Here is a 25,814-nt window from a genome sequence, read left to right as displayed (position 1 = left end):
ATAAACTCCATCCCACAATCGCAAGTTTTCTAACATTGCGTGTTGAAGCATAGTAACGTATTAATGATGTTTTAACATATGGACAACGTTTTGATGGCTATTAGCCCACGCTATTAAAACCACAATCGATATTCAGATGCTACTGTATAAAACAAATGGGATGAGTCCTCGTTAGTTCTTTCACCTATTAGGTGAGTACGCCAGTGATATATATCACTTGTACCATGGCTGCTTGGGATTTTGCTGACATATACACCCACAGCCCTCGGGCTTTGGGTGTATATATCAGCAAAATCCCTTGCAGCCATGGTATAACTATTACATATTTCATCACCCACTCTTTTACATGCTATATTTTGCATATATCACTCCAGGGGTGGATCCAAGAGGGGGGGGCTTTGGGGGCTGAAGCCCCCCCCTTCATATTTAGGCTTTACTTGATCAATATGCTGAGTATTATAATGAAATTTTGTCTTAGCATAATTATATGATCACTAATAATACAAATACTCATAAAACCACCTTATAAACATCTTTCCAAGGTATCATCAGTGGATTTATGTTAAAGTTTATGCAACAAGGACCCGGATCAGCATTGGAGGTGTACAAGATCGAGATACTCTAATAGAGCAGTCAGCTAACTACTCTAATAGAACATTCACTGGAAACATGTAGTTGGTTCTGTTATGGAACTTTCCAAATTTGCCTGCACCTATACATGCAATGAAGTGCATTGGTCTGTTTAAAGGGCTTCATTCATCTACTTGTGTAGTTAATATATATGGCAATACTTAATTCAGGTACACAATTTCCATTGAAAATGCTGCCAGATTCAATCTTGTATTGTTCAAATTTCAAAATTTTCCACTTTCAACATTATTATTCTAACATGCGCCTATTCAGTGTTGTGCAATTGTGAGAGGGGTGCATCATGTACTTGGTTGTCTGTACCTACCCAAACTTTTCCATTAGCAAAATGCTTCAGAGAGCCATTCCTATAATCTAAAGGCAGTATATAAAATATCTACAGGCAGAAAATATTATGAATTTTATGTGGAAATGTCTCCAAATTGCAGTATTTTAGCATCTATTTTTCAAAATTTTCCTGAGGGGGGCATGCTCCCAGACCCCCCTAGTTCCAGCATGCTTTGAATGCTGGGAAGTGTGTTTTGCACGCCTCTACCCAAGAGATTAGTACCTTGAGTTAGCCCTCCCCTTTTATAAATCCTAGATCCGCCCCTGCACTCACAGCAATTCTTTAATTACATAATTATGGTAAATGACAAAGTCAGTTCCAACACAAAATAACTTAGTAAAAAAGTCATGAAACATACCTTATGCAGGATCCACAAAGATGCCAATAATATACACAGACCAAATGTTGATGCGAGGGCATATGGTAATGTGAAGGTATAAAACAGCACAGCAGTATCTGAAACATTGCAAGTTGGCGGAAATCCTGTAAAGGAATATCCTGAAGTACTGAGGATGGCAATACTTGGTACAAATCCACATGCTATTACTACCACTACTTCCGTCAAGTGGGAGAACCTCCAAATACAGTCAGATTTCATTAGTTGCTGTGCTCTGAATGGGAAAGCTAAACTGAAAAATAAATGACAAAGATGACATAGCCAAAATCCAAGAAAGATTAGCCCTCCAGTGTGTATAACAGCTCCTGGAATAAGAACCACCATTATTATGTTACAAAGCAATGTGAACATATACTGACATACCTTGAATTTTACAAAATGCTGTGGGGTTAGCACTTGCCACAACTAGGCTAGGATGAGAGCACAGTAAACTATCAGTTCCAATTATGTATGGTGCCACTACAAAGTATGCTGTAGACAGCAAGAAAGAAATGTTGCATTTGCATAGTTGCATTATATAACCATGCATCCAACCTAGCTACCATATAGTAAAAACCTTTGGCAGTAAAGGCGAATAGGGATTCGATCACCAAAGTTTTTCCACCAATTTTTTATAGCAATCACATGAGTAGATATAGCGAGAAACATTGCATCTTTGCTGCAATATTTTAAACTACTAGCTACCAAGAGATATGAAAGATGGCACAGTTCATGATCATCACCACATGACAAATGCTTTGGTATATCTGGCAATGAGCATGGGTTCACTGTACCGGAGTGCGAGGTTCACTGTAAAATTCAACATTGCCCTCAACATTCATTACATCAGCAAATGGCACACTTGCACGTGGTACTTTCATGTAGAAATAGCTTACTTACATGCTCCTTACATTCTATCATTCATTCAATCAGATAATGCATACATTAATAAAGGTAGAGTCCTCATTCGCCAAATGCCAATTTTTCAATAGAGGGTATTTGCCGAACTTTTTTACCACCAAAGTTTTTTACTATACAGTACAGTATACACACAACACACACATTGGCTATTCAGTAATGTTTTTTTGGAACTGCTAAAGAAGTAGCATACACTTGTAGCTGTTCACTTTTAAAGTTCAACTTTCAAATACTTTAGATGCTTACAATATTCAACCTCAGTGTGTACAATTACAGGAGAACTGCTGAACTATTGATGGATACCACAATATTTGACCAGTTAATAGCCATGGCTCATATATGGGGGCATAATAACTGTCCCAAGATAGTAGCCACTCCACAGCCTAGAATTATTGTCATAAGAGCTGTCCTCGGATAGTAGTTGCAGCCGCAGGGTTTTCCTTGCTGAAAATTAGGCCAACAATTGTAAAGTCCTTGTTTCTCATCCTAGTCAGACAAAAAATACCATGCAGGCAGCTGGCTATTATTTATTACATTGTTTAAAATTATTATTTAATAACAAGGGTATTAAAGGGAGCCCATTAACTCCAAATTGCATTTTCTCTTGAATTCAGGAGAGCTAGATTCAAGGTTAGTTGTAACTTGAAAGATTTTACTAGATTAAAACCTCTAGAAGGTTATGCACCTATCAATGTCATTCCCCACCTACTCCAGGTCGGACAGCAGGTAGAAATTTGTAGGGGATTCGTCACCCAAACTCGTCCCCAGGGTAGGGGAATTTGCAACATGAATAGTCATACTTGGCCATATTGTTAGTGATTCCCGGGATAAATACTACGAATTAGTAGGGGATTTGTAACTCTGAAGTTGTCCCCAGGGGTTTGTCATCTAGCATTTGCAAATCCCCACCTCTGCCCGACTTGGAGTAGGTGGGGCTTGACATTGATAGGTGTATTAGATTTAAGTGTTGTAGTGTTTCCTGAGCAGCCAAAAGGCATTTACGTATAGAGCTGCTGGGTTTTCCATGCTTGTGGTGACACATGCTAGCTAGCTAGTACTGTACTTACTAGCCTGACTATGTACCATCAACTTTAACAGTACTATAGTACGTTCGCGTTGAGCTGAATCCTCAAAAACATTTAATAACTCATGGATGCAATAACACACGATCTTGAAATTTGGCTCATTTGCAGTACTGCTTGATCCACTAAAAATATTTCAAAATCTTGTTGTTCAAATGTTTGACATAATATTTACGACCAATCTAAATTTTCATAATACATTTCCTATGGAGAAGCCATATAAGTACAGTGTCCATTAGAGCCCTTTCCTGAACTTGTAATGGAGCCAAACCGTACGTGTCTGTTGTTGACACCTTTGCTGTTACCAATAATCATCTGGTTGGCAGAGATGTTAACTCTGTTGAGAAAAAATCCACTTTTAATTTTTAGCTGTTTTTCAGGGTTCAGCTCAACATGAACATACTATAGTATGAATTTTCCGAATGTTCGCACATTAATAGCAAATTGAGAATGGGACTCGTGTTGATGCGCATCTCAAGTTTACCAATGGCTACTTGAAGAGATTCACTTCTAGTAGCCATGCACTAAATAACATCAGAAACTCACATCAGAGTCCACCTATCCAATAACCTATAGTCTTCATCCCAATGACACGACCACACAACTGAACTCCCTGCCAGTATTAATATTTAGGTCACGTAACTATCAAATGCAATAATAAATTTGCATGCGGCTCTAAAACTACCATGCGGGTGACAGGAAACAAGGAATCTACAATTAGTGGCCTTATAGTAGTCACAGCTATTAATTGGAGTAATATGGTACATGGAATTAGGTGCAAAATGTCCTCTTGTTATTGTAATAATAAGTATTAACATATAATTAACCTTTATAACTACATGAACCATAATGCAATAGCTGTGTAAATCACTTAAGGAAAATAACACATACACACAATAAGTATAATAATTATAATTATTATGTCCAGACATTTACAGTTGTGTCCAAACATGGTTAGTCAGTCAAATGCCTCATAACACATTTCTACTTATCCACAGTAGTTCCTACAAACAAAACTTACAAATAATCTGAAATATAATTGTGTAGTACACCACAAATATTAATGGATGGTTGAACCTACAGGGCAATCATTAGTATGACTACACACACACACACACACACACACACACACACACGCACACACACACACACACACACACACACACTTATATATGTAACTAATGGCAGCAAGAGTGAAGTAACTAGAAATTTTATATACATACATATGTGCATCTGTTAAATAAATCAAGTTACAGCAAAGTACAGTAATATACACAAACCTACCTATATAATTCAAACAGTATAGTAGTACTTTTTAAGTAGGGATCCCCCAAAACTGATACGTACTGCCTAAAATTCCATCTTTAAAAATCATCTTAGAAACATCTTACACCATGAAAATCACCTTTATAGAATAATATTAGTCCATCTAACATCAAATACAGTATTAAAAACAAGAAAACACCTAACAAGCTGAAAAATCACCAAAACTCAAATTTTTCTCTACCTACCTGCCACCCTGTCTAACCACAGTCACAAGGCTGGAGGCCAAACGAAGCAGTGCACGGCCACCATTTTACACCAAACTCACCAGTGGCATGTGCCTTTTAGGGTTCTGACGAGTGTGTTCTCTCTGTGCCTTGTATTTATATTTTTATTTTATTAAGGCTTTACAGCACAAGAGTTGAAGGTCTCTGGGAGACCTGGTCCTACAGCCTGTTTAAAGTTGTCTTTCCTTTTATTCTGTTCTTCGTTGCAATGAAACCATATTGAGGTGTTAATATTCCCTATGACCACTTTCCTTGAGCAGCATATTTAGACTGGTGTGGCAAACTTACTTAAGTGCTTACACTCGGTAGATACCACACCTATTAATGCAATCTTGGTTTAATAATAACTATCGAGCACCAAGACCACACCTCATAACAATCTACTCGATCATGATGACACACCTTTTTCAGGATGATAATTAAACACCTTCATTACACAATGTCATGTTGCGAGTTGTTAGCAAATTCCAATTGCGTTGTTGACAGTAAGCAATATGACGTGGCATGATGAATGTTAACCAAGTGTTTAATTATCACCCTGAAGCACAGGGTGTCAGAATTCATGTCAAAACAACTTCGCTATTTGAACTACTGTATAGCCTAAGTATTTCAAGGGAGGAAAGTTTCGCTGATTTCACAGTTTTAAGGGTTATCAGTGAAAATTTTATCCTTGAAATATTTAGACCTCCATTTAGTCTAATACATTTTGGGAGTGCTTGCAAATCCTCAAAAATTTTATTTTTACAACATTGCTCAACTCCAAAAAAATTACCCTTTGAAATATTTAGGCTAACCCTACCAGACCCACTCGCAGCTAGGTGCTTATCTTATCAATCAATCAATAAGCACTTCCCGAAGAGTAGGGTCTGGCCATGCGAGACTAAGCTAGCAAGTGCGTGACCGAGATACTCTAATAGTACAGTCACCCCACCAGAGCATTCGGTATCGTTAGTAAGTTATGTCACCCAGCAGAGAGTTCAGCTACAACAAATCACCCTGTGGAGTATTCAGCTACAAAAATCCACCCTGTAGAGAATCCAGCTACAAACAAATCACCCTGTGGAGAGTTCAGCTACAAAAAGCTATCCTGTAGAGAATCCAGCTACAAACAAATCACCCTGTGGTGAGTTCAGCTACAAACTGTGGTGAGTTCAGCTACAAACAAATCACCCTGTGGAAAGTTCAGCTATAAAAAGAAATCACCCTGTAGAGAATTCAGCTACAAACAAATCACACTGTGCCACTGTGTAGAGAGTTCAGCTATTATAAGTCACCTTGAAGAAAGTTCAGTTACACACAATTCATCTTGTAAAGAGTTCAGCTTCACCCTATAAAGAGTCTAGCTATACATTAGAAATCAAAGAGAGTTCAGTTACAAACAAGTTACCTAACTTAAAATTTTGAATTATGATGTCATCATTATGACATCATCATCATTGTGACATCATCACCATGACTTCACCATGCACAACATTTATCAAATACTTCATTATGTTGATATCACAGACTAAATTATGTAATTGAGTTTTAAAAATATGATTTACAGTAAAATACATCAAAAATTGCTTGGATTTTACTTGAACCACTTACATATATTCCCAGTGAAGCCACACTTCAAAGCGTTTACTGGAACAATATGATAGTTATAATAGAGTACGATAGTACTGTATAGTAGGGACCACAAAGGTGTGGACGTGGCCCATGAAAATACCTCACCCAAAAACCAGCCTCACTTTTCCCAGATGATGATGAAGTAGCATTGGTTAGCCCAAACAAGCCCTCAGATCGACCCGAAATGCTTTCAACAAGTTGTTATAGAATTATACATAACAGAATTTTCTACTGACTGACCGAGTAACTAACTGACTGGTTCCTTCAGACAAGCATAACTCGATAATGGCTATTGCTACAGGCTTGATTTTTTCACTATTTGACATCGCTTTGGCCTAAGAGGTGCCTTTTGGCATACCGCAGCTAGTATGTACAATGCATTCTTCATGGACTTACCAGTGTTCTCCTTTGTGTCCCATTCATCTGTGCTGACAGGGAAAAGTGTCAATTTGGCAGTAGCATGTGATGGCTTTCCTTTGTAATGGAAATTGTCCATTTTCCAACTAGAGTAGGGACCATACCACATTGATAAAAAGTACTGAAACAAGCTGGAGCAGTGCACGATACTAAAACACAGTAAAACAACTAGAAGTGTTATATGTCTACTGTGCACTTCCATTATAATGGTACCTTGAGCACAGTAGGGATATAACACTTCTTATTGTTTTACTGTGATTTAATATCATGCACTACTCTAGCTTGTTTCAATACTTTTTACCGATGTGCTATGGTCCCTACTCTAGTTGAAAATTCCAAATTTTTTGTGTACTTGTACAACTACCATATTCTCTAGTAAGGCGTTAAACACCCAATGTGCAATGTTGAAAAATGTACTGTCAAGCATGATGTGTTCATGCAAGCTGAATATGAAGCCATATACATCAAAGTACTGACAGACTTTTACTTGGACATAATATAAGCCAGTTCTATCCCACTGAAGTCATGCATCAAAGTAGACAACTGGGAGTATATAGTGGTTAAACCCCAGTACATATATGGAAATACACATTAAGTTAAAAGAAGTGCAATAAAAGCAAATTGAAGCCATACACACCATAAAATTTACACATCCAGCAAAATTTGAAGCCATACACACTATAAAACTACATTTTCAGCAAAAAATTGAAGCCATATCATTACAAAAACTGCATATTCAACAAAAATTAAGCCATACACAACTGACATGCTTATTAATACATTGTTATGAACTTGACTACTTCAAAGTGTGCTAGTTAAACCCCACCTGCACTCGTAGGATATCTAGTTATCAACACCTCTGCTTCGCCTCTGGTTGATAACAATGATATCCTGATATCCTACTGGTGGTGGGATTTAACTATAACTTATATCACAACACTCGTAGAATATCTTACAGTTATTAACACTTGTTCTTGGTTTCACCTTGGACCTAAGATGCTGCAATATAACTATAACATAACTATATATAGAGCATACATTTCAGCAACAACCCGTGTGTGAAATATGCACACTCATTGAAACTCTATATCCTAATTATGAAACCATGCATGCAATCACTTGCTCTTCATGCAATCACTTGCTCTTTCTGTACACTAGCTGAAATGAACCTTGTTGGTTTGTTCTAACTATAACATACATTTAAATTTGAACTTACATTTTCTTTCTGTGATAAATACAAGCAAATAAAGTGGCAATTCCACTGATGATAGCAATGCTATGGAATATGATATTTAGTACTCTGTAAACAGTAGTAGCTGCTTCAGTAAATGAGGAAACTTCAGCACATAATGGTTGACAGATGGACCCACACAACACTCCATAACCATCAGGACATGGTAAAATTGGAGCTCTTGAAAGTGAAATGCTTTCAGCATCATTCAAACTACTACAGTTTAACAATGACAGGTTAAAGAATGTCTCTACTAATCTCCACTCAGAGGCACAGCTACTGTCTCTAACTTGCATACACTCTGTATCCAGACTAATGTTAACGATATCATCATCATTTATAGCATTGCAGAAGAGGGAAACAACAGTTTCACTACATGGACTGTTCGCTGTGAAAAGGCTGAGGTCATATACTGGTTGTAAGAGATGAAATACTGGTGAAGTATTGTTGATACAATCATTACAATGTCCAAGTGTAATGCAGATTTCAAGCAATGATACACTGGGTGCAGCAGATTGAAATACCTCTACATTGCTAAGCTGAAGAAATATTGTACTTAATTAATTAAAGAATCATAATAATTGTATGACGCACATACATTACACAAACTAGTATGATAGTTCTGCACAGCAGGTCACAAAGGCCCAACCAAACAATATATATCAACAACTGAAACCAGTCTCACAAGTGCCTTGGCTTTATTAGTTGGGTACAATCAAGCTTATAGACCTGTCTTTAAAAAGGTCTGAAAGTTATATTTTATATAAATATATATATATATATATATTATGGTATTGTCTATCCATGCAAAACACAGCTTGGCTGTATAAAGTGCACATGCACATGAAAGTAAAAGTAACTGGCAACTGAAACAGTTGAGTGGCCAAGAATGAATGAATGTTAACACAACTAATCATACAGTATGATAGTACTGTATATTAAGGATCATGGAGGTTTGTACTTTCTCACAAAAAACAATATTGACCAGAAACTGGCAACCTCATTGCACCTTGGTTAGGTACATAGAATCAAGCCAAAAAGTGTTTTCAGAGCAGCCAAAAATGCTTTTGATAAGCTGCTATGAAAATATATTTATTTAATAGCTATTCTACTGGCTAACTACCGTATAGCTGGAAATTTTTGAGAGATGAAACTTTGCGAGTAATGATAATAATAATGTTATACATTAAAATAGTAAACAAACCAAGGAAAATTAGGAATTTTAAGTTTGATTAGAAATAAAAGTAGTAAAACAAGGGAGGTCACCTACACCTGAAATATACTTGTGGACATTTATGTAATCCCTAATCCCATGGGATTAAATGTTCACTTGATAGTATATCTTCAGGTGTAGGAAACAAAGGTAAATGTCAACTAGTATAATTTATCTTCAGGTGTAGGCGGCCTCCTGCATTTTACTACTTTTGTTCCTTTGATCCCTAATAGAGTTTAAAATTCCTAATTTTCTACAGACAATGCCCTGATTCCCTCACCACAGGGTAATATACTGAAACATTCTTTTGATCTACCCATGCTAAGTGTTACATTACTCATGTATAATACATGGATGGGGTCTATTAGTACGCACTCAGATTTCATTATGCCAGCACCTTACAAAGAACACATAAAGGTGATTGGCTCATTGTACTGTATAATTATTTTGCTTGGAAAAACTTGAGAGAAAACGTAGTATACTTTCATAGTGTGTTTATATGAAAAGTTATGTTGTGCTCAGGCAGTAATACAGTTTTTTTCAAAGTTATAGTAGGATTAGGAGTTTGTGAATCATTAGCTACTACACATACAGGTTTAGAAATATAGATAGAAATATTGTATACTGTATGACTTCATAATGAAGAAGATAAACTTACCTGCAAAGATAACAAGTACAAGCAAAAATTAGAAACCTTAAGTTTGATTTGGAATCATAGCAAAACAGTATTGAAACAAGGAAAGTTGCCTACACCTGCAGATATATTACTGGACATTCAATCCCCAATTCAGTCATGGGTTTAGACTAATTAAGTATATCTCCAGGTGTAGGCGACCTCCCTAGTTTAGCTGGCTAATCAAACTTAAAATTCTATTTATCCTTGCACTTGTTTGTGTCCTTTTTTCTAACATTGTTATGACTCGTGAATCTATGCATACAGTATCAAAAGAAAGAAATGGCACCGGACTCATGTGAACATGTACCCAACTATCAATTACCTGCTCAAAAGTGAAGTGGAGTCAGGACATTATGTTTCGTTTCAGCTATATTCAGCTCATTACCATGACTTAATTGTCAATGGATGACTACTACCAAGAGTTCATAATATTAGAAGAGGGAGAGTATCAAACGCTCAATATACCCTGTACAAACACATTGCTACAAGTTCACCTTTTGATGAAATCAATGCCTCTCCTAGTATGGAAAGGCAATGATTGGTGTTTAGTACAACTCTGCTGGTAAGAGAGAACTGCTGATAGGTGTTGAATATGGTGAAGCCTCTATTCTGCAGAACAAAGTGAGGTGTTGATATTGTACTACTGGCAGTGCGTTTGATAAATGCATCTCAGTTAGATACTCTCTCTTACTACTATATTATGAACTCTTGCTACTACTTGATAAAAATTGTCTGTATATTTTCCATAGTGGCTAGATGCACGTCTTAAAGTGTTCTTCATTTGTAATGCTGTGTGATGAGCTGAACATAGCTGAAATGAAACATAATGTCCACTTCAGCCAGTAATTAATACCCCCAAAAACACCTTTGCTGTAAAAAAGGTGCGTCCAAGAAACTACAAGTATTTGTAACTCCATGTAAAACAGATAAGCTGTAGAAAAACACTCCATGAAATTAATGGGTAACTGAAAGAGCTGATATCTAGAGCGGCAAGAATCAATAATGTTACTACAACCTACTATGATTACCAAAGAACACCTTGGCTGTAAAAATAGACAAATAAAAGTAACTGGCAACCAAAACAGCTGATATCTGAAGCGGCCAAGAATAAAAGTAAAGTTGATACAACTTACTACAATTATTAACTTGCAACATTGAATCTTAATCATTCAACTGTGTTCTATACATTCACCCTTGCTACATCCTAAATTGAGTCTTTGTAACTCTAATTGGCTGGTAATTTGGCCACCTTAAATTAATTCTTTGTAACTCTAATTGGCTGGTAATTTGGCCGCCTATTGAGTAAAGAAAAAAAGGCATCTAAATTACCAGCCAATTAGAGTTACAAAGAATTAATTTAAGGTGGCCAAATTACCAGCCAATTAGAGTTACAAAGAATTAATTTAGGATGTAGCAAGGGTGAATGTATAGAACACAGTTGAATGATTAAGATTCAATGTTGCAAGTTAATAACTGTAGTAAGTTGTATCAACTTTACTTCTATTCTTGGCCACTTCAGATATCAGCTGTTTTGGTTGCCAGTTACTTTTATTTGTCTGTTTTACAGCCAAGGTATTCTTTGGTAATCATAGTCAGTTGTAGTAACATTATTGATTCTTGGCCGCTCTAGATATCAGCTCTTTCAGTTACCCATTAATTTCATGGAGTGTTTTTCTACAGCTCATCTGTTTTACATGGGGTTACAGATACTTGTAGTTTCTTGGACACACCTTTTTTTTACAGCAAAGGTGTTTTTGGGGGGGGGGGGGGGGGGGGTATAACTAATTTTTCTCAGTTATATAATTTACAGACCCAATGTTCAAGCCATGGCCGGGGAGGGGGTGTATGATGAATTCTGCCTTGTAGAGGTGTTGCAACCAAACACAAATCTACTGATAGGTGGTGAGCATATAACATACATTCCTATAGTAGCTGTTAATTTTTTATTAGGACAAGGGCCAGTGGAAATTACTGGTCATGCCAAGCAATAATGGCTACAGTCAGAGTTATCAAAGATGTGTGTAAAGCACTGATTTGCAAAGCATGCTTTCTAGGTGATCTTGGGGAATGCCACCATCTTGAAATAGCAACTCTGAGATTGCATCTGGGATCTGGGAGTGTTTTCAGACAGAGATGTAAATATTCAGCTATATTGTTCAATGATTGTTCTGAGAGGACTGAATACTACTAAATATTTTTTTATATTGTAACTGGATTTCAATGGAGTGGCGAAGCATACTTTAACTGATTTGAAACTAAGATACGTACACCGATTGAAGAATTCGAATGGATATTAAAGAATTGCGAGAATACTGATGTACTCAGCTCTTCGTGGAGGTTCAGTAATGAAAAGAGGAGTGGAGGTTCAGTAACGAAACGAGGAGTGGAGGTTCAGTAACGAAAGGAGTGAAAAAATGACAAAGTGCCACATCTATTCATGCTGATTAACCATGTGTATGCGATTGGTTTTTAGACTGTCAGACGTCTGCACTGACTAGTGCAAATTCACTGAGACCAAGCTGGAAACTTCTGTGATGGTACCAACTTGAGTAGCAGCAAATGCCAATATTATCCCACTTGAAATTATCTCATGGATGGATTGTCAACAAGGTGTACTCGTACAGACCAAACAGCTTTCAGTATTGTCACTGTAGTGCCAATTTAGAAGTCCCAGTCTCCCAGAACTGTAGGTGGAAAAAGTAAGGTAATGTACATGATGCTTGTACAAAAAAATACTCTTTCACATTGCATACTGGTCTTTATGTACAGTGAAACCTGTCTAATCAGGACACCGTGTAGTAAGGTCACTAACAGGCCAACTTGTGAATCTTCAAACGTATTACCTCAAGGGTGTGATGAATTTTCAGATCCCCAAATCTGTCATTTGTGTAAAAAGTGACAGATTTTTAGCTGTATTGTATTTAATGCCCTGTAAATTTTACAGGTACAGGGTACTTGGTCATAGCATGTGGTTCTCTCACTAGCAGTGGTACATATGTAACTGGGCAACTAAGATCAAGGTTCAGGGGAGTAAGTTTATATAGACAGAGGAAATATATAATTTGTGTGTGCTCTTTAGTTCAAGTGTACATGGACGATGAGGCCTGGTAAGATCTTGGCATTATATCTCAGTTGATTATAATCTTCTGAATTTCCAGGATGAGGCGTACAGTTGTGATGGGACTAACTATCCCATTTTATTGTCAGAATTTTATTGTTAATGTCACAAACAATTAATGTGATATATTTTGTTATGTAACATGTGTATTAATTAAATGACATGCATGATGAAAGCCACAATGGGAGTGACTACTTGCTGTTAGGGTGGGTAATGCTATGTAACAAGCTGGTTTGAGCACCACCAGAACACACAAGTTATTTTAATACACCATGTGTGGTGTGGCAACAAGAATTATGCTTTGAACACCTTCTCTAGTGACGCTATGTTCTTGACGCTTTCACACTTATTTATAAGACATCTGCCAATTATCAATGCACACATGAGGCATGGCACTAAATGGAGTTTTAAAGATTTCTGCTTAAAACACCTTCCCTAGGGAACTTACGGTTCTACACCCTTTTACAACTTGTTTATCAGACATTAGGGCTTGTGTTCACATTGTGTCTTTAAAAGTTATTATAGGGATTAGAGGTTTGATCGAAGAAAATGCGCATATGAACAAACCAGGATTAGATAGTGTCAGTGCTAGATGGACTGTACAAACATGGGTAAGTTGACTGGTATAAGGTGACGCTAGGTGTAACACAAGGTTGAGAAATAAAGTGAAATATGTCTAAATACGCATTTTAATACCGGTCACAAGAAAACTACAGTACTACTACGAAAAAAAATTTTTTATTATGTAATGCAATACAAACCTATTGAGAGATTTTGTGTAATCCAGGGCTAACATTGCAAAACCGGCCCTACACATAAATAACTCCGCGCGTCTTTTAATTGGGTGTGCGCTTTGTAGTTTCTTGGCCGCATGCCTCACTACCGTGAGTCTTGATTTGGGCACATGCAAAGTATAGATTTAATTTGAGGATGTGCTATAAACATCTGGATGAGCTTGACATAGGGCAAATTTTACCAAAATTGCACAACTTGCCCAATTAACTACTTAAAATGGAAGTCATTACAAAAGACAACTGTAAAACCCAGAAAGTATAACTAGCAACAAGGTTGTTGTTGTTGTTAGGAGTTCTGGTTCATATTATTAGGCTGGGGTGTGGTTACTAGCTGCCTAAGCTTTACCAGTCTATAGAAGGGTAAGGAGTTTAGCTAACACTGTTAATACCACTGCACAAGACTGATGTCAAGTGTTCCAATCACAATAATGGTGTAAATCATGTGAGTGTGAGATTGATTTGCCTATAAAGTGCCTTTTAATTTTACTTTACAGCTCCTGATGGCAGTAACCTTACTGTTAGCTATACTTTATGGACCTTATTGTTGTTTAATGCTGAGATTCTATTGTTAAGCAGTTGAGTGAGCGTGTTATGTGGTCAAGGTGTGATTTTACCCTATTTTAGGTTCACCTAGATGTTTAGCCATCTTAAAAGTTATTATACTTTATATGTGGCTTCTTTGTTGATGGATGACTACTCCTGTGATGTATGGAAGTTTAGGCTGCTGTTCATCTGGCATCTGTAGACAAACCCCTGTTTCTGGCATGGAGCCAAAAGTATACTAAAAATTAATGATACGGTGACAGAAAACCTACTTCACCAATCAAACTACCACTATGTTTAGGCGAAGGTTTGCTCACATTCACAGAGGAAGGTTGAACTCTAGTGTTGTGAGTAATGATCAAGAGTTTCAGCTGATTATCTCAGATTTTGGAGGTTATTTTGATTGATTTCTACGCTATGAAGGTAAAGGAATTTGCAGCTGTATTCAAGCAAGCGTTGGTCCAACATGTAACAGCAGTTAGTATATTGGTAACCCTATCAATGGGAGGCAATTAATAAAATCATTACATGGCCTACCTCTTCTAAAGTTCTAATCATACAGTATGATAGTACTGTATAGTAGGGACCACAAAGGAGTAGGCGTGGCCCACGAAATAACATCACCCAAAAACCAGTCTCAATTTTCCCAGTCAATGATAAGGCAGTGTTGGTTAGGTAAAACTTAAAACTAAGCCCAAACAAGCTTTCAGATTGACCCAAAACACTTTCAACAAGTTGCTACAGAATTGTTTTTTAATATTAAATGGAATTTTCTACTGACTGACTGAGTAACTGACTGAATGATGCCTTCAGACAAGTGTAACTTTATAACTTCTAAGGCTACGGGCTTGATTTTTTCACTGTTCAACATCGCTTCAGCCAGAGAGGTGCCTTTTGGCATACCGCAGTACATACAATGCATTCTTCATGGACTTACCAGTGTTCCCCTTTGTGCCCATCCATCTTTGCTGACAGCAAATAGTGTTCATTTGGCATTAGCACATGATGGCTTCCTTTGAAACAGAAATCATCCATAATTTTCATAGTGACTATTTTGATTGCAGAGGTGCTTTTCGGATCATACTGCTGTGTAATGGGTTGAACATAGCTGACAATGAAGCGTAATCACTTTTCAGATGATAATTGATAGTACGGCGCCATTTCAGATGCGGCTGGTATGCGTGGGCTCACCAATTATAATAATTATTTACAGAAAAAGTTAACAAACAAGTACACAAAAAAATTTGGAATTTTCAAGTACCATAACACATCGATAAAAAGTACTGAAACAAGCTGGAGTAGTGCACGGTATTAAATCGCAGTAAAACAATAAGAAGCGTTATATATCCCTACTGTGCATTTTTATTATGGCATCTTGAGCACAGTAGAGGTATAACACTTCTTATTGTTCTACTGTGATTTAATATCGTGCACTGCTCCAGCTTGTTTCAGTACTTTTTATCAATGTACTATGGTCCCTACTCTAGTTGAAAATTCCAAATTTTTTGCGTACTTGTAATAATAATAATGTGTCATTTTCAGGTATTAGATCCAGTTATTAATCCCGTAACAGCTGAAGAATATATTAACCATAATGCAACATCAATGTACATGCATGTGCGTGGGAAATCACACCAATATTGAACTTACAGTGCAAGTTCCGAAGTCAATATTGGAAAGTAGAGGAGAATCTGCTGTAGATGGAGGTGCAGTGTAATAAAGTATGGTAGGAATCTGTAATATGATTATACCAAGAATCATCAGTACAATGACCAAGGTACATGAAACAGTAAGGTTATCCTTTGGTAAACACTTCAGTAGACCAGCCATTTTCTTCTTTTGATGAGTGGTGTTACCTTTATCAGATTTTGATTCTAATTTCATCAAGCATATATTATTAGACAAACCGTTTGGACAATCAGCAGTATTGAGATCATCAGTGGTCCGGCTCTCATTGTCTGTCATTTCCATTACTATTAGTCTCTCTGTACAAGTGATTGAAAGCTCAACACTACTAGCTATACTAATGCTGGTATACATATACACAACAAGGTTTGAGTGTTACCAATAATACACTATCATACACATAATAGGTTGATAAAGTCATCAAGTACAATACTGGTGTAAGATGTACATATTTGTGCATTGAACAATGGAGGATTTTGCACATGTTGCATTTAACAGATCGAGATATTGTAACGAAACAGTCACAAAATGCAGGGTAAGAGGTAAGATTTAGTTGTGTGGGGAAATGCAACCGAAGATAGATATACTCTAATAGAACAGTCGTTACATTTTGATATGTATGTCGTGTAGCATTACATTTACAGTGTATTTGACAACATGCCATTTACAATGTGTTATTGGCTGTAGAGGAAATTGTTGATATGAAGAAGTAGAAGAAAATAGTATTTGTAATACATCAGGAGTGGATCTAGAAAAGGGTGCTAAACTGGAGAGAAACATAGGTAGCTAGCTGTATTTTCAAGGAGGATACAAAGGTTTCTACTAGTATCTGTGGTCTCAGGGGCATGTCCTCTACTCCCCAGGAATCTCTAAGATTGATCTGAAAGAGTAACAATGTCATTTTGCTTTTCAATAGTGCTACATATTAAGGATCATGGAGGTTTACACTCTCTCTCACAAAATAATGCCCACCAGAAACCAGCCTCACAATACCTTCTTGTTACCTTGGCAAATATAGCCAAGTCAATATGATTAGAAATTCTTCCAATAGGTTGTTACAAAATTCAGTAGAATATTTCTGCTAACTGGATAACTGATGTCTTTAGACGAAACTTTACTCATGTAAGCCATGTTAGACATAACTTCAGCCTTTAGAATACCACAATACATGCATTAGACATGTCTTTGTCCTCCATTGTGTCCCAATTTCTTTTCAATGACAGTGCAAGATGTAAATTTGCAGTAGCATGTAATGGCATCGATCCCTGTATTTGTAACAGGATCAGTATAGTGACTGGTTTTTTTACAGAGGCACTTCTACTGTTTTTCATAATGGATTGAACATAGCTGACATATGTATAGCATAACAGCCACTACACTTTTTCAGTAGTTGATAGTTGGGGCACAAAAACGTCAAGCATGGCACCATTCTTTCTTTTGATGTAGTATATGCAAGGGATCACCATTCAGTCATAATTATGTTAAACACACAAGTACATGGAAAAATAAGATCACAGAAATAAAAGTAGTAAAACAAAGAAGAAGCAACCTTGCCATTAAGCTGGAAAGAAGCTACAATAACACCAATATTTAAAAAAGGTGACAGGAAGCTCCCAAACAATTATCGCCCTATTAGTCTAACTGCCATCTTCTGCAGACTTTTAGAAGCCATCATCAGGGACAAGATAATGTCATATTTTGCATCTAATAATTTCTTTAGTAATGAACAGTTTGGGTTTAGAAACAAAAGATCCTGTGAAGCCCAATTGTTGACAATTATGAAACATTGGAGTAGAGTTATTGAAGATGGTACAAGTATTGATGTAATCTATTAGATTTTCAAAAAGCATTTAACAAGGTGCCACACAGACGTTTAATGACTAAATTGAAAGCTTATGGGATTCAAGGTAATGTGCTTAATTGGTTAGAAATTTTTTTGTCAAACAGAAAACAGAGAGTCTCAGTTCGTGGATCTTATTCTGACTGGACTGATGTAATTAGTGGCGTCCCACAAGGTAGTGTTTTAGGACCTACCCTTTTCATCATATATGTTAATGACTTGCCAGATGCTTTACTAAGTTTCTCAGGTCTGTTTGCTGATGATACCAAATTATATCGTCCTATCACCTCACCTGTTGATACTGATCTGTTGCAACAGGATTTAAACTTTGTGCTTGAGTGGTGTGGTACTTGGTTGTCATTTCTAAACTTCCCTAAGTGTAAGCATATGAGTATTGGCCCAAAAGCTACATCCAGGCAGTATTACTTTTACATAAACAATGATGCACACCCTATTAGTACTGTTCAAGAGGAGAAAGATTTGGGTGTCACATTTGATGAAAACTTACATTTCAAGACGCACATTAATCAAATAATACACAAAGCCAACAATGTGTTAGGCACCATTAAACGAAACTTTAATTCCAGAGATCCTGTTGTAATACAATTACTTTACACCACACTTGTAAGACCAATTCTAGAATATGCCTCTACCATATGGAATCCTCATCATTTGGGAAACATCCGTGAGCTGGAAAATATTCAAAGAAGAGCCACGAAGTTGATACCTACCCTTCAAAACTTACCCTATTCTGACAGACTACAAAGCCTCAATTTACCTAGTTTATCTTACCGTCGAAATCATATGGACTTAATTATGACATATAAAATTTTGAATGGAGCAGTATTAGTAGATAAAAAATATTTTTTTACAATGAACACCAATTACAGTACTAGATCTAATGGATTTAAGATTTATAAGAAATTTAATAAGACTTCAACACGACGCTTTGCCTTTTCACAGAGAATAATCAATAACTGGAATTCCTTACCCTATGAAATTGCCACTTCACCCAATGTACTAAGTTTTAAGACTAATTTAGATCATTTTTTGTATAATCAACATTTTTCATTTGTATAATTTAATTGAGATTGGTTTTATAAGACTCTGTCTTCTTTTTGACCAATTATACATAATAATAATAATAATAAAAAGGAGGTTGCCTATGCTCGTAGAAAATAATAGAAATACTGGTGAGGACTTGATGCGCACTAGTATATCTGCAGGCATAGGTGACCTCCCTTGTTTCACTACTTCTATATATATAACAAATTTAAGGAAAAATTTAAAATTTTAAGTTCGATTAGGTATCATAGAAAAAAAAAGTAGGGAAACAAGGGAGGTCACCTACACCTGCAGATATACTAGTGAACATTTAATCCCTAATTCAGTCTATACCCCAAGACCAAGACTGAATTAGGGATTAAATGTTCACTAGTATATCTGCAGGTGTAGGTGACCTCCCTTGTTTCCCCACTTTTTTTTCTTTGATACCTAATCGAACTTAAAATTTTAACTTTTCCTTAAACTTGTTTGTTTACTTTTTTTGTAACATCATTATGATTGGTGAACTCACGCATACCGCATCAAAAGAAAAAATGGCACCAGAATAAATGTTTTCATCTGAATGCACACCCCAGCTATGAATACTGCTTAGAAAGTGCAGTGGCCATTACGCTTCGCATTCAGCTATGTTCGGCCTGTTACACAGTGCTACAGATGAAAAACAGTAGAAGATGTTCCTCTGCAACAATCCCAGACACCACGAAATATGATGATTCGCGCGCCCTCAACTATCAATTATTGTCTCGAAAGTGCAGTGGCCATTACGCTTCACTTTCAGCTATGTTCAACCCATTACACAGCGTTACAAGCAAAGAACAGTGTTAGAATCGTCTATGCAATCAGTCCAGTCACCACGGAAAATATGGACGATTCCCGTTTACAAACATACTGTAGGGAAGCCACGCATCATGTTATCATGGATCGACACCTTGGGTTGTCAGCGAAAAGAAATGGGACACAAAGGAGGACAAAGGTAAGTCCATGATGCGTGCATAGTACGTACTGCGGTATACCAAAAGGCACATCTCGGTATGAAGCGACGTTGAACAGTGAAAAATCAAGCCCATAGCCTTAGCCGTTATCAAGTTACACTTGCCTGAAGGCATCAGGCAGGCAGGCAGGCAGGCAGGCAGGCAGGCAGGCAGGCAGGCAGGCAGGCAGGCAGGCAGGCAGGCAGGCAGGCAGGCAGGCAGGCAGGCAGGCAGGCAGGCAGGCAGGCAGGCAGGCAGGCAGGCAGGCAGGCAGGCAGGCAGGCAGGCAGGCAGGCAGTAGAAAATTCCATTGAATAAGTTTTTTTTAAATTTTGTAGCAATTTATTGGAAGCCTTTAGGATCATACTTAAGGCACTTTTGGGCTTGGTTATACCTAACCAATACTGCCAAGGTGCCAGGATGGAGTTGTGAAGCTGGTTTTTGGATAACTATGTAGGCTAGGAAAACCCAAATCTCCATAATCCCTAATATACAGTACTACTGTACTGTATGATACCTGTAATCATAGTAATCAAAATTAAACAGAACCAACCTATAACAAACCATGGCTAATTCAAATTGATGTAAAACTTTTGTATAACTCACAGGTGTTGGTCACAGTACAAATAGACACTAGAAGATCTGCTGGACCTTAAGCTGATGCAAGTCCTCCATTAGCTGTTCTGTAATTGCTATCCCACTAGGGACCTGTAAGAAGGCTTGCCCTTTTCTGCGTCCCAGTTCTTTTTGCTGGCAATAATTATATACAAGGTGTTGATTTGCAATAGTATGATATAGCTTCCTTAAGGCTAACTATCATGCTTATTGTCTGTATTTCCACAGCAACTGGATTAATTACAGAGACACTTAGCTATTGTACTGTTCTTCATTTGTAATGCTGTGTAATGGGAGGAACATAAGTGGAAACGAAGTGCAACTTTTCAGTAATTGATTGGATGCAAAATTAAATTTATGTGAAGCCGTTCTTTACTTTGATACGGTATACGTCAGTTTAGTAGCAGAGTCATAACTTTATATATTAATATAATTAAATATGTTATTAAACAAACAAGTAGAAGGAAAATTAAGAATTTTAAATTGGATTAGGGATCAAAGAAAAATAAGGGAATAGCTAATGAAAGAAGAGAGACTGCCTATACCTGCAGGGCAGACATACTAGGACCTTGTATTTCAGTCTATAAACCATGACTGAACCATACCTGTGTATCTTAGTGCACTGTATTGTAACAGAAATTTATGTAGTTATTTTGTAAAAACGTTCCAAATCGCACATTAGAAGTTACGAGAGATAAACGGTTTTAAAGAATTCAAGTCAACATAACTTGCCAAGCATAGCAAGCACGTATATGAAATTTACACAGGAGATGCATCAATCTATTACCTTTCAGGCCCTTTCAGTACTTGTAGCTGCTTATAGAGTTTCCTGCCAAATTAGACAGAAAATCTGAACAAGAGATAGGATTCAAAATGGAGGCAGACCATGCTTGAAGTCCAGACATGAGATTACAGGGCTGCGCTGGCTTTTAGTAGCTGATATGCAGCAAAAAAAATCAAAGAAAAATCATTTAGCCAACATTATCAGGCAAGCCACTGTGTCTTGCCAAGCCAGGGCTTCACAAGGCCTGAAACTGCCTTTTGAGCTCTCATTACCACCCAGAAAGACGTCTGTTATCCACCTAATACAGTGGAACCTCAGTTATCCAGACCCCACTTATCCAGATTCTCAGCTAACCAAACTATAAAAATGACTGCTCTATTAGGGTAGTTGAAAATACAGATATTTTCAAATTTTTTCTTTATGCTATTTTATACACAGTTTCGGAGATATGGACTTTTCAAAACCACCCTTGATTCCAAGGTGTTTGGATAACTGAGGTTTCACTGTATGCTAGCACTATGCTGGCATAGCACTCCAGCCTATTATGCTGGCATATTTGACGAAAGCCTACTCCCCAGTCTAAAACAAGATGTCACACCAGTGGCGGATCCAAGGGTGGCACAGGGGGGTGCATGCCCCCTCCCCCCATTTATACAAGATCAAAGTACTCTAATAGAGCAGTCAGCCAAATACTCTAATAGATCAGTCACTACACATACACTATTGAGAATCCTACATAGTTGTTGAGTATAAAAAATAGCATGATATCCCATGCATGGGCAGGCATGCTTAGCCTGATAAGAATATTTTGCAAATGAAATGCACGTGGTCTTGTGTATTCCATTCTTTATTATTATTATTATTATTATTATTATTATTATTATTAGCACTTTACAGTGACCAGCACTGAAGGTCTGACAGCAACATGTACTGCAGCCTTAGAATTACCTAACCTAATTTCAGGAACTTAGACCTAATGACTTGACTTACTGACTGACCGATAAGGTGTAACAGAAAAGGGGCCAAAGTAAGGAAACAAATCCCTTGCAGCTATCAGCTTTAGCTAGCTGAACTATATTGATTGATTTTTATTTACCCTCACAATAATCTGCAGGCCGTTCTTCCCTACTGGAGCACACATACATACAGGGGTACAATAGCAACATAAACAATACAATATTTTAAAAACACATAAACTTAAACTAAGGCTTTAAGATAGAAATCCATTGCAGAGGATGCAAAAAAATTATAATTAAAATTTACTGGAATAGTGGGTTGACTAACTATATATAACGAAGTGCGATTGCATCACAAAAGTCACCCTTATGAAGAGCAAAATCATGGCACTCCAATAGCAGGATGGACAGCCAGAGGATGCACCTTTCTCACTTGCGAGTTTCAAAGATAGCTGGTTGAGTAAAAAAGATGAAAAATTGTTGGAAAGATTCTGATGTTTGATAGATAAAGCCTCTTGCTTGATGAGAGTATGTGGCTGTTGAAAAATAGAACATGCAGTCAAAGGATGATAGCTGGTTTAAGATGGCTGAGGCCAAATAAGACATGATGGAAACTGAGTTATCTTGAGCAGATATACAAAGAAATGCCAAGACTTCCAAGCTGAATTGGCAAAGCTAACATTGCCATTGGGAGGATGGAGGCAGAGCTTGAGCAATAAAAATAATTGAATAGCCCCTTTAAGTGTTGCCAAAAAAGAGACAGATCATGCACAGTCCTTGTTAAAAGGTCCAACGGGATGATAAACCATGAATCATGGCAGAGTATGCAGCATGGTTCTAGGCAAATTGGAAAGTTCAGGACATCATCCCCCCACAGAGACACTTTGTCTTGAAATAAAACTGGATATAAATTCAGGAGAACGCAGAGGAGCTCCAAGATAGGGACAACCTTCAGTGGGGAGGTACCAGCAAATAAATGACACACAGCATCATAGCAATCTTCTTTTAACAGCCAACCAAGACTTTGATGCATTTACTAAATACCCAAAACCAGATCCCAAGGCAGACAGTCGCTTCCACCGAGCCAGCAAATCAACAAGAGACCCAGCAGCAGCATCATCATTAGCAAGTCAAACTTGAGTTGCTATACCATCCAACCTTTGTATAAGAGGAACAGTGTGGACATATATAGCCATTGGATCACCCTGAGTGGTTCTCTCTTCTGATAGCAAACATTCACAATCAATAAAGAAGAAACATCCTTATACACATTGGTAAGAGTAACAACAAGAGGGGGCAGATATAATGTGGGTTATGCAATGAAGCATGTGGACTCAAGGAATTGAAGGCATCAACACATAGCACACCCTGAGTAGTAGAAGAATGGAAAAGGCTATGCATGACTTGAAACTGTTGCTTCACATCCAGCTTCATGACCTGCACAAAGTAGAAGATATCCCACTGCCTCAAAAATGTCAGTCTTCACCATAGCTTTAAAATGATAATGACGGATCATCTCACCTATCCCAATGAGACGAACACCTCAAATCAATGTAGTCCACTTACTGTAGAAAGTAGTATGATTTATATATTTGTGCATAAACCACTCTACATTGATCTTTTTAGTCCTGAAACATATGAAAATTAGCTTCTGGGGGGCTGTGCTCCCCCCCCCCCCCCCCCCCCCCCCGACCCCTTGCTCCATATACCTACTACCTGGATATTCCGTTGCACATTTCCATTTGTCAATCCCTTATTCATTCAAATACAACGCTTTTCAAATAAATAAAAATAAAAGTGTTTGCCTTCACAAACTGTGGACAGATAAGTAAATGTTGTGTTGACGGAATCATTGCCATTACTGATGCGGCATTGCCATGTTGAACATAAATAGCAATGTTCTGAATCAAAAATTGGGTGGCCCTATTATCACCAGATTGCTCCATTACCCAAGAACCTATCTGCCGCACTAATTAACGAACACATGTTCACCAAGCACTCAGGGTCTCAACACAAAGAAAGGAGAAGTAAAAAGAAGAAGTAGTTAAAGAACACTTTCTTATCTTTGCTGACTCTGCAGAGTTTGTCAGCCAGGTGGCACCACTTGCAGAAGTAGACAAATTAGATGGAGCAAGAGTGTCTGAACAGGTAAAGTCCCAGAGCAACCCCACCACCAAGAAATCAAAGACATCCATCTGGCCTCTTACCACCATCTTGACAGACACTGAGAACAAGATATATCGTTTCATTCACTGGGAATACGGCCTTCACTACGACTGCAAGACAAACTGTTAGTACCAAAAACATCATGTGTTGCTAAGATAATCTTCTTGAAACAACTGCAATCAGTGCAACACCCCTACAGGCTGCAACTACCCCACCTGCTGAAGCCTCCTCAACAAAATCACATGATCCAGAGAATCAAATACTTTCCTTAACTCAAGGAAAGCAGACCTGTATTCAATAAATCATTATCCACCCTCAAGCTTGATAAATTTGTAAGAATTTTCTTCATCATTATTGCCTGTATACTAGAGAAGTCATACAACAACAAATTTGTGGGATTTCACTGGTATTTCTTGGATATTGTAGTATTATACATTTTAACAAAGGTGTTACACAGGTTTTCTTTGTTCTTGCAACAGTGTTCCTGAAGCGAACCACACACGCATACGAGTTAGCAAATGTAAAGGGAAAATATGGGGTCTGATTCAACTACCAGTCGAAGATATGGTTGCTGAATCATAATTGGACAGCAACCTTCACCATTACCTTGATTTTGCACCAGATGCCATATTATTTGTCCTGTAGTCACGTACACGTGTTAGCACTTAAGCATGTGTGGAAATGCCTTAGGTAACATTGTTGCAAGACAGCGGTTGTGATCTTGCCACTTTTAATACACATGCGTATACTTTTAAGCTGTTGCGATTGAGTTCAAGCCATCCAAGGCTAAAAATTTTTGGTGTAGAATCATTATAACAGAATTGTACATCATTGAAAGGCTACATCCTAGTGTTCAAACAGCTCACATGGCTGTTTTAAATCCATGCATGTGTATTTGAAAATGTAAAGATTATAAGAAAACGCTGGAACAAAGACAACCAGTGTACAGAGGTTTTTAGGTTGGTTGTCCATGACCACGTTGCACAAAAGTATGTGCAATGAATGGCCAACAGTGTTGGGCAAGTTACTTTGTAAAAGTAACTAGTTACATATTACATATTACTTGCAACTGAACTATTTAGTTACAGTTACATATTACCCATAAAATAAAGTAACTGTAATAATATTACATATTATATTACTTTGTGTCCACAGCCTTAAGCTGCCATGTGTGAAACTACCAACTTATCACGTGACATGATTGCATTGTTGGACAATATGCAAAT

The 25,814-nt window shown here is 37.4% G+C and overlaps 1 protein-coding gene across 2 annotated transcripts in view; it reads right to left on the bottom strand.

Moving 5' to 3' along the window:
• Positions 1-25,814, bottom strand: part of LOC136261805 (uncharacterized) — a 59,396-nt gene that overhangs the window by 23,894 nt on the left and 9,688 nt on the right. Inside the window, exons 2-8 of one of the 2 annotated variants that reach the window (XM_066055869.1) lie at positions 16,413-16,490; positions 16,156-16,361; positions 8,147-8,700; positions 4,374-4,429; positions 1,737-1,844; positions 1,533-1,678; positions 1,335-1,459 (exon numbers count right to left, since the gene is read on the bottom strand). In XM_066055869.1, coding sequence (XP_065911941.1) covers positions 1,335-1,459; positions 1,533-1,678; positions 1,737-1,844; positions 4,374-4,429; positions 8,147-8,700; positions 16,156-16,361; positions 16,413-16,476 — 1,259 coding nt within the window. In that variant the 5' untranslated portion in view covers positions 16,477-16,490. Of the gene's footprint in view, positions 1-1,334; positions 1,679-1,736; positions 1,845-4,373; positions 4,430-8,146; positions 8,701-16,155; positions 16,362-16,412; positions 16,491-25,814 lie in introns of both variants that reach the window. The other variant, XM_066055868.1, reaches the window with a different exon arrangement.

This window comes from Dysidea avara, chromosome 7, assembly GCF_963678975.1.
Source record: "Dysidea avara chromosome 7, odDysAvar1.4, whole genome shotgun sequence".
NCBI classification, from domain to species: Eukaryota; Metazoa; Porifera; class Demospongiae; order Dictyoceratida; family Dysideidae; genus Dysidea; species Dysidea avara.
Note: the sequence above shows the minus strand (reverse complement) of the source record. Positions and strands in the feature narration are given on the sequence as shown.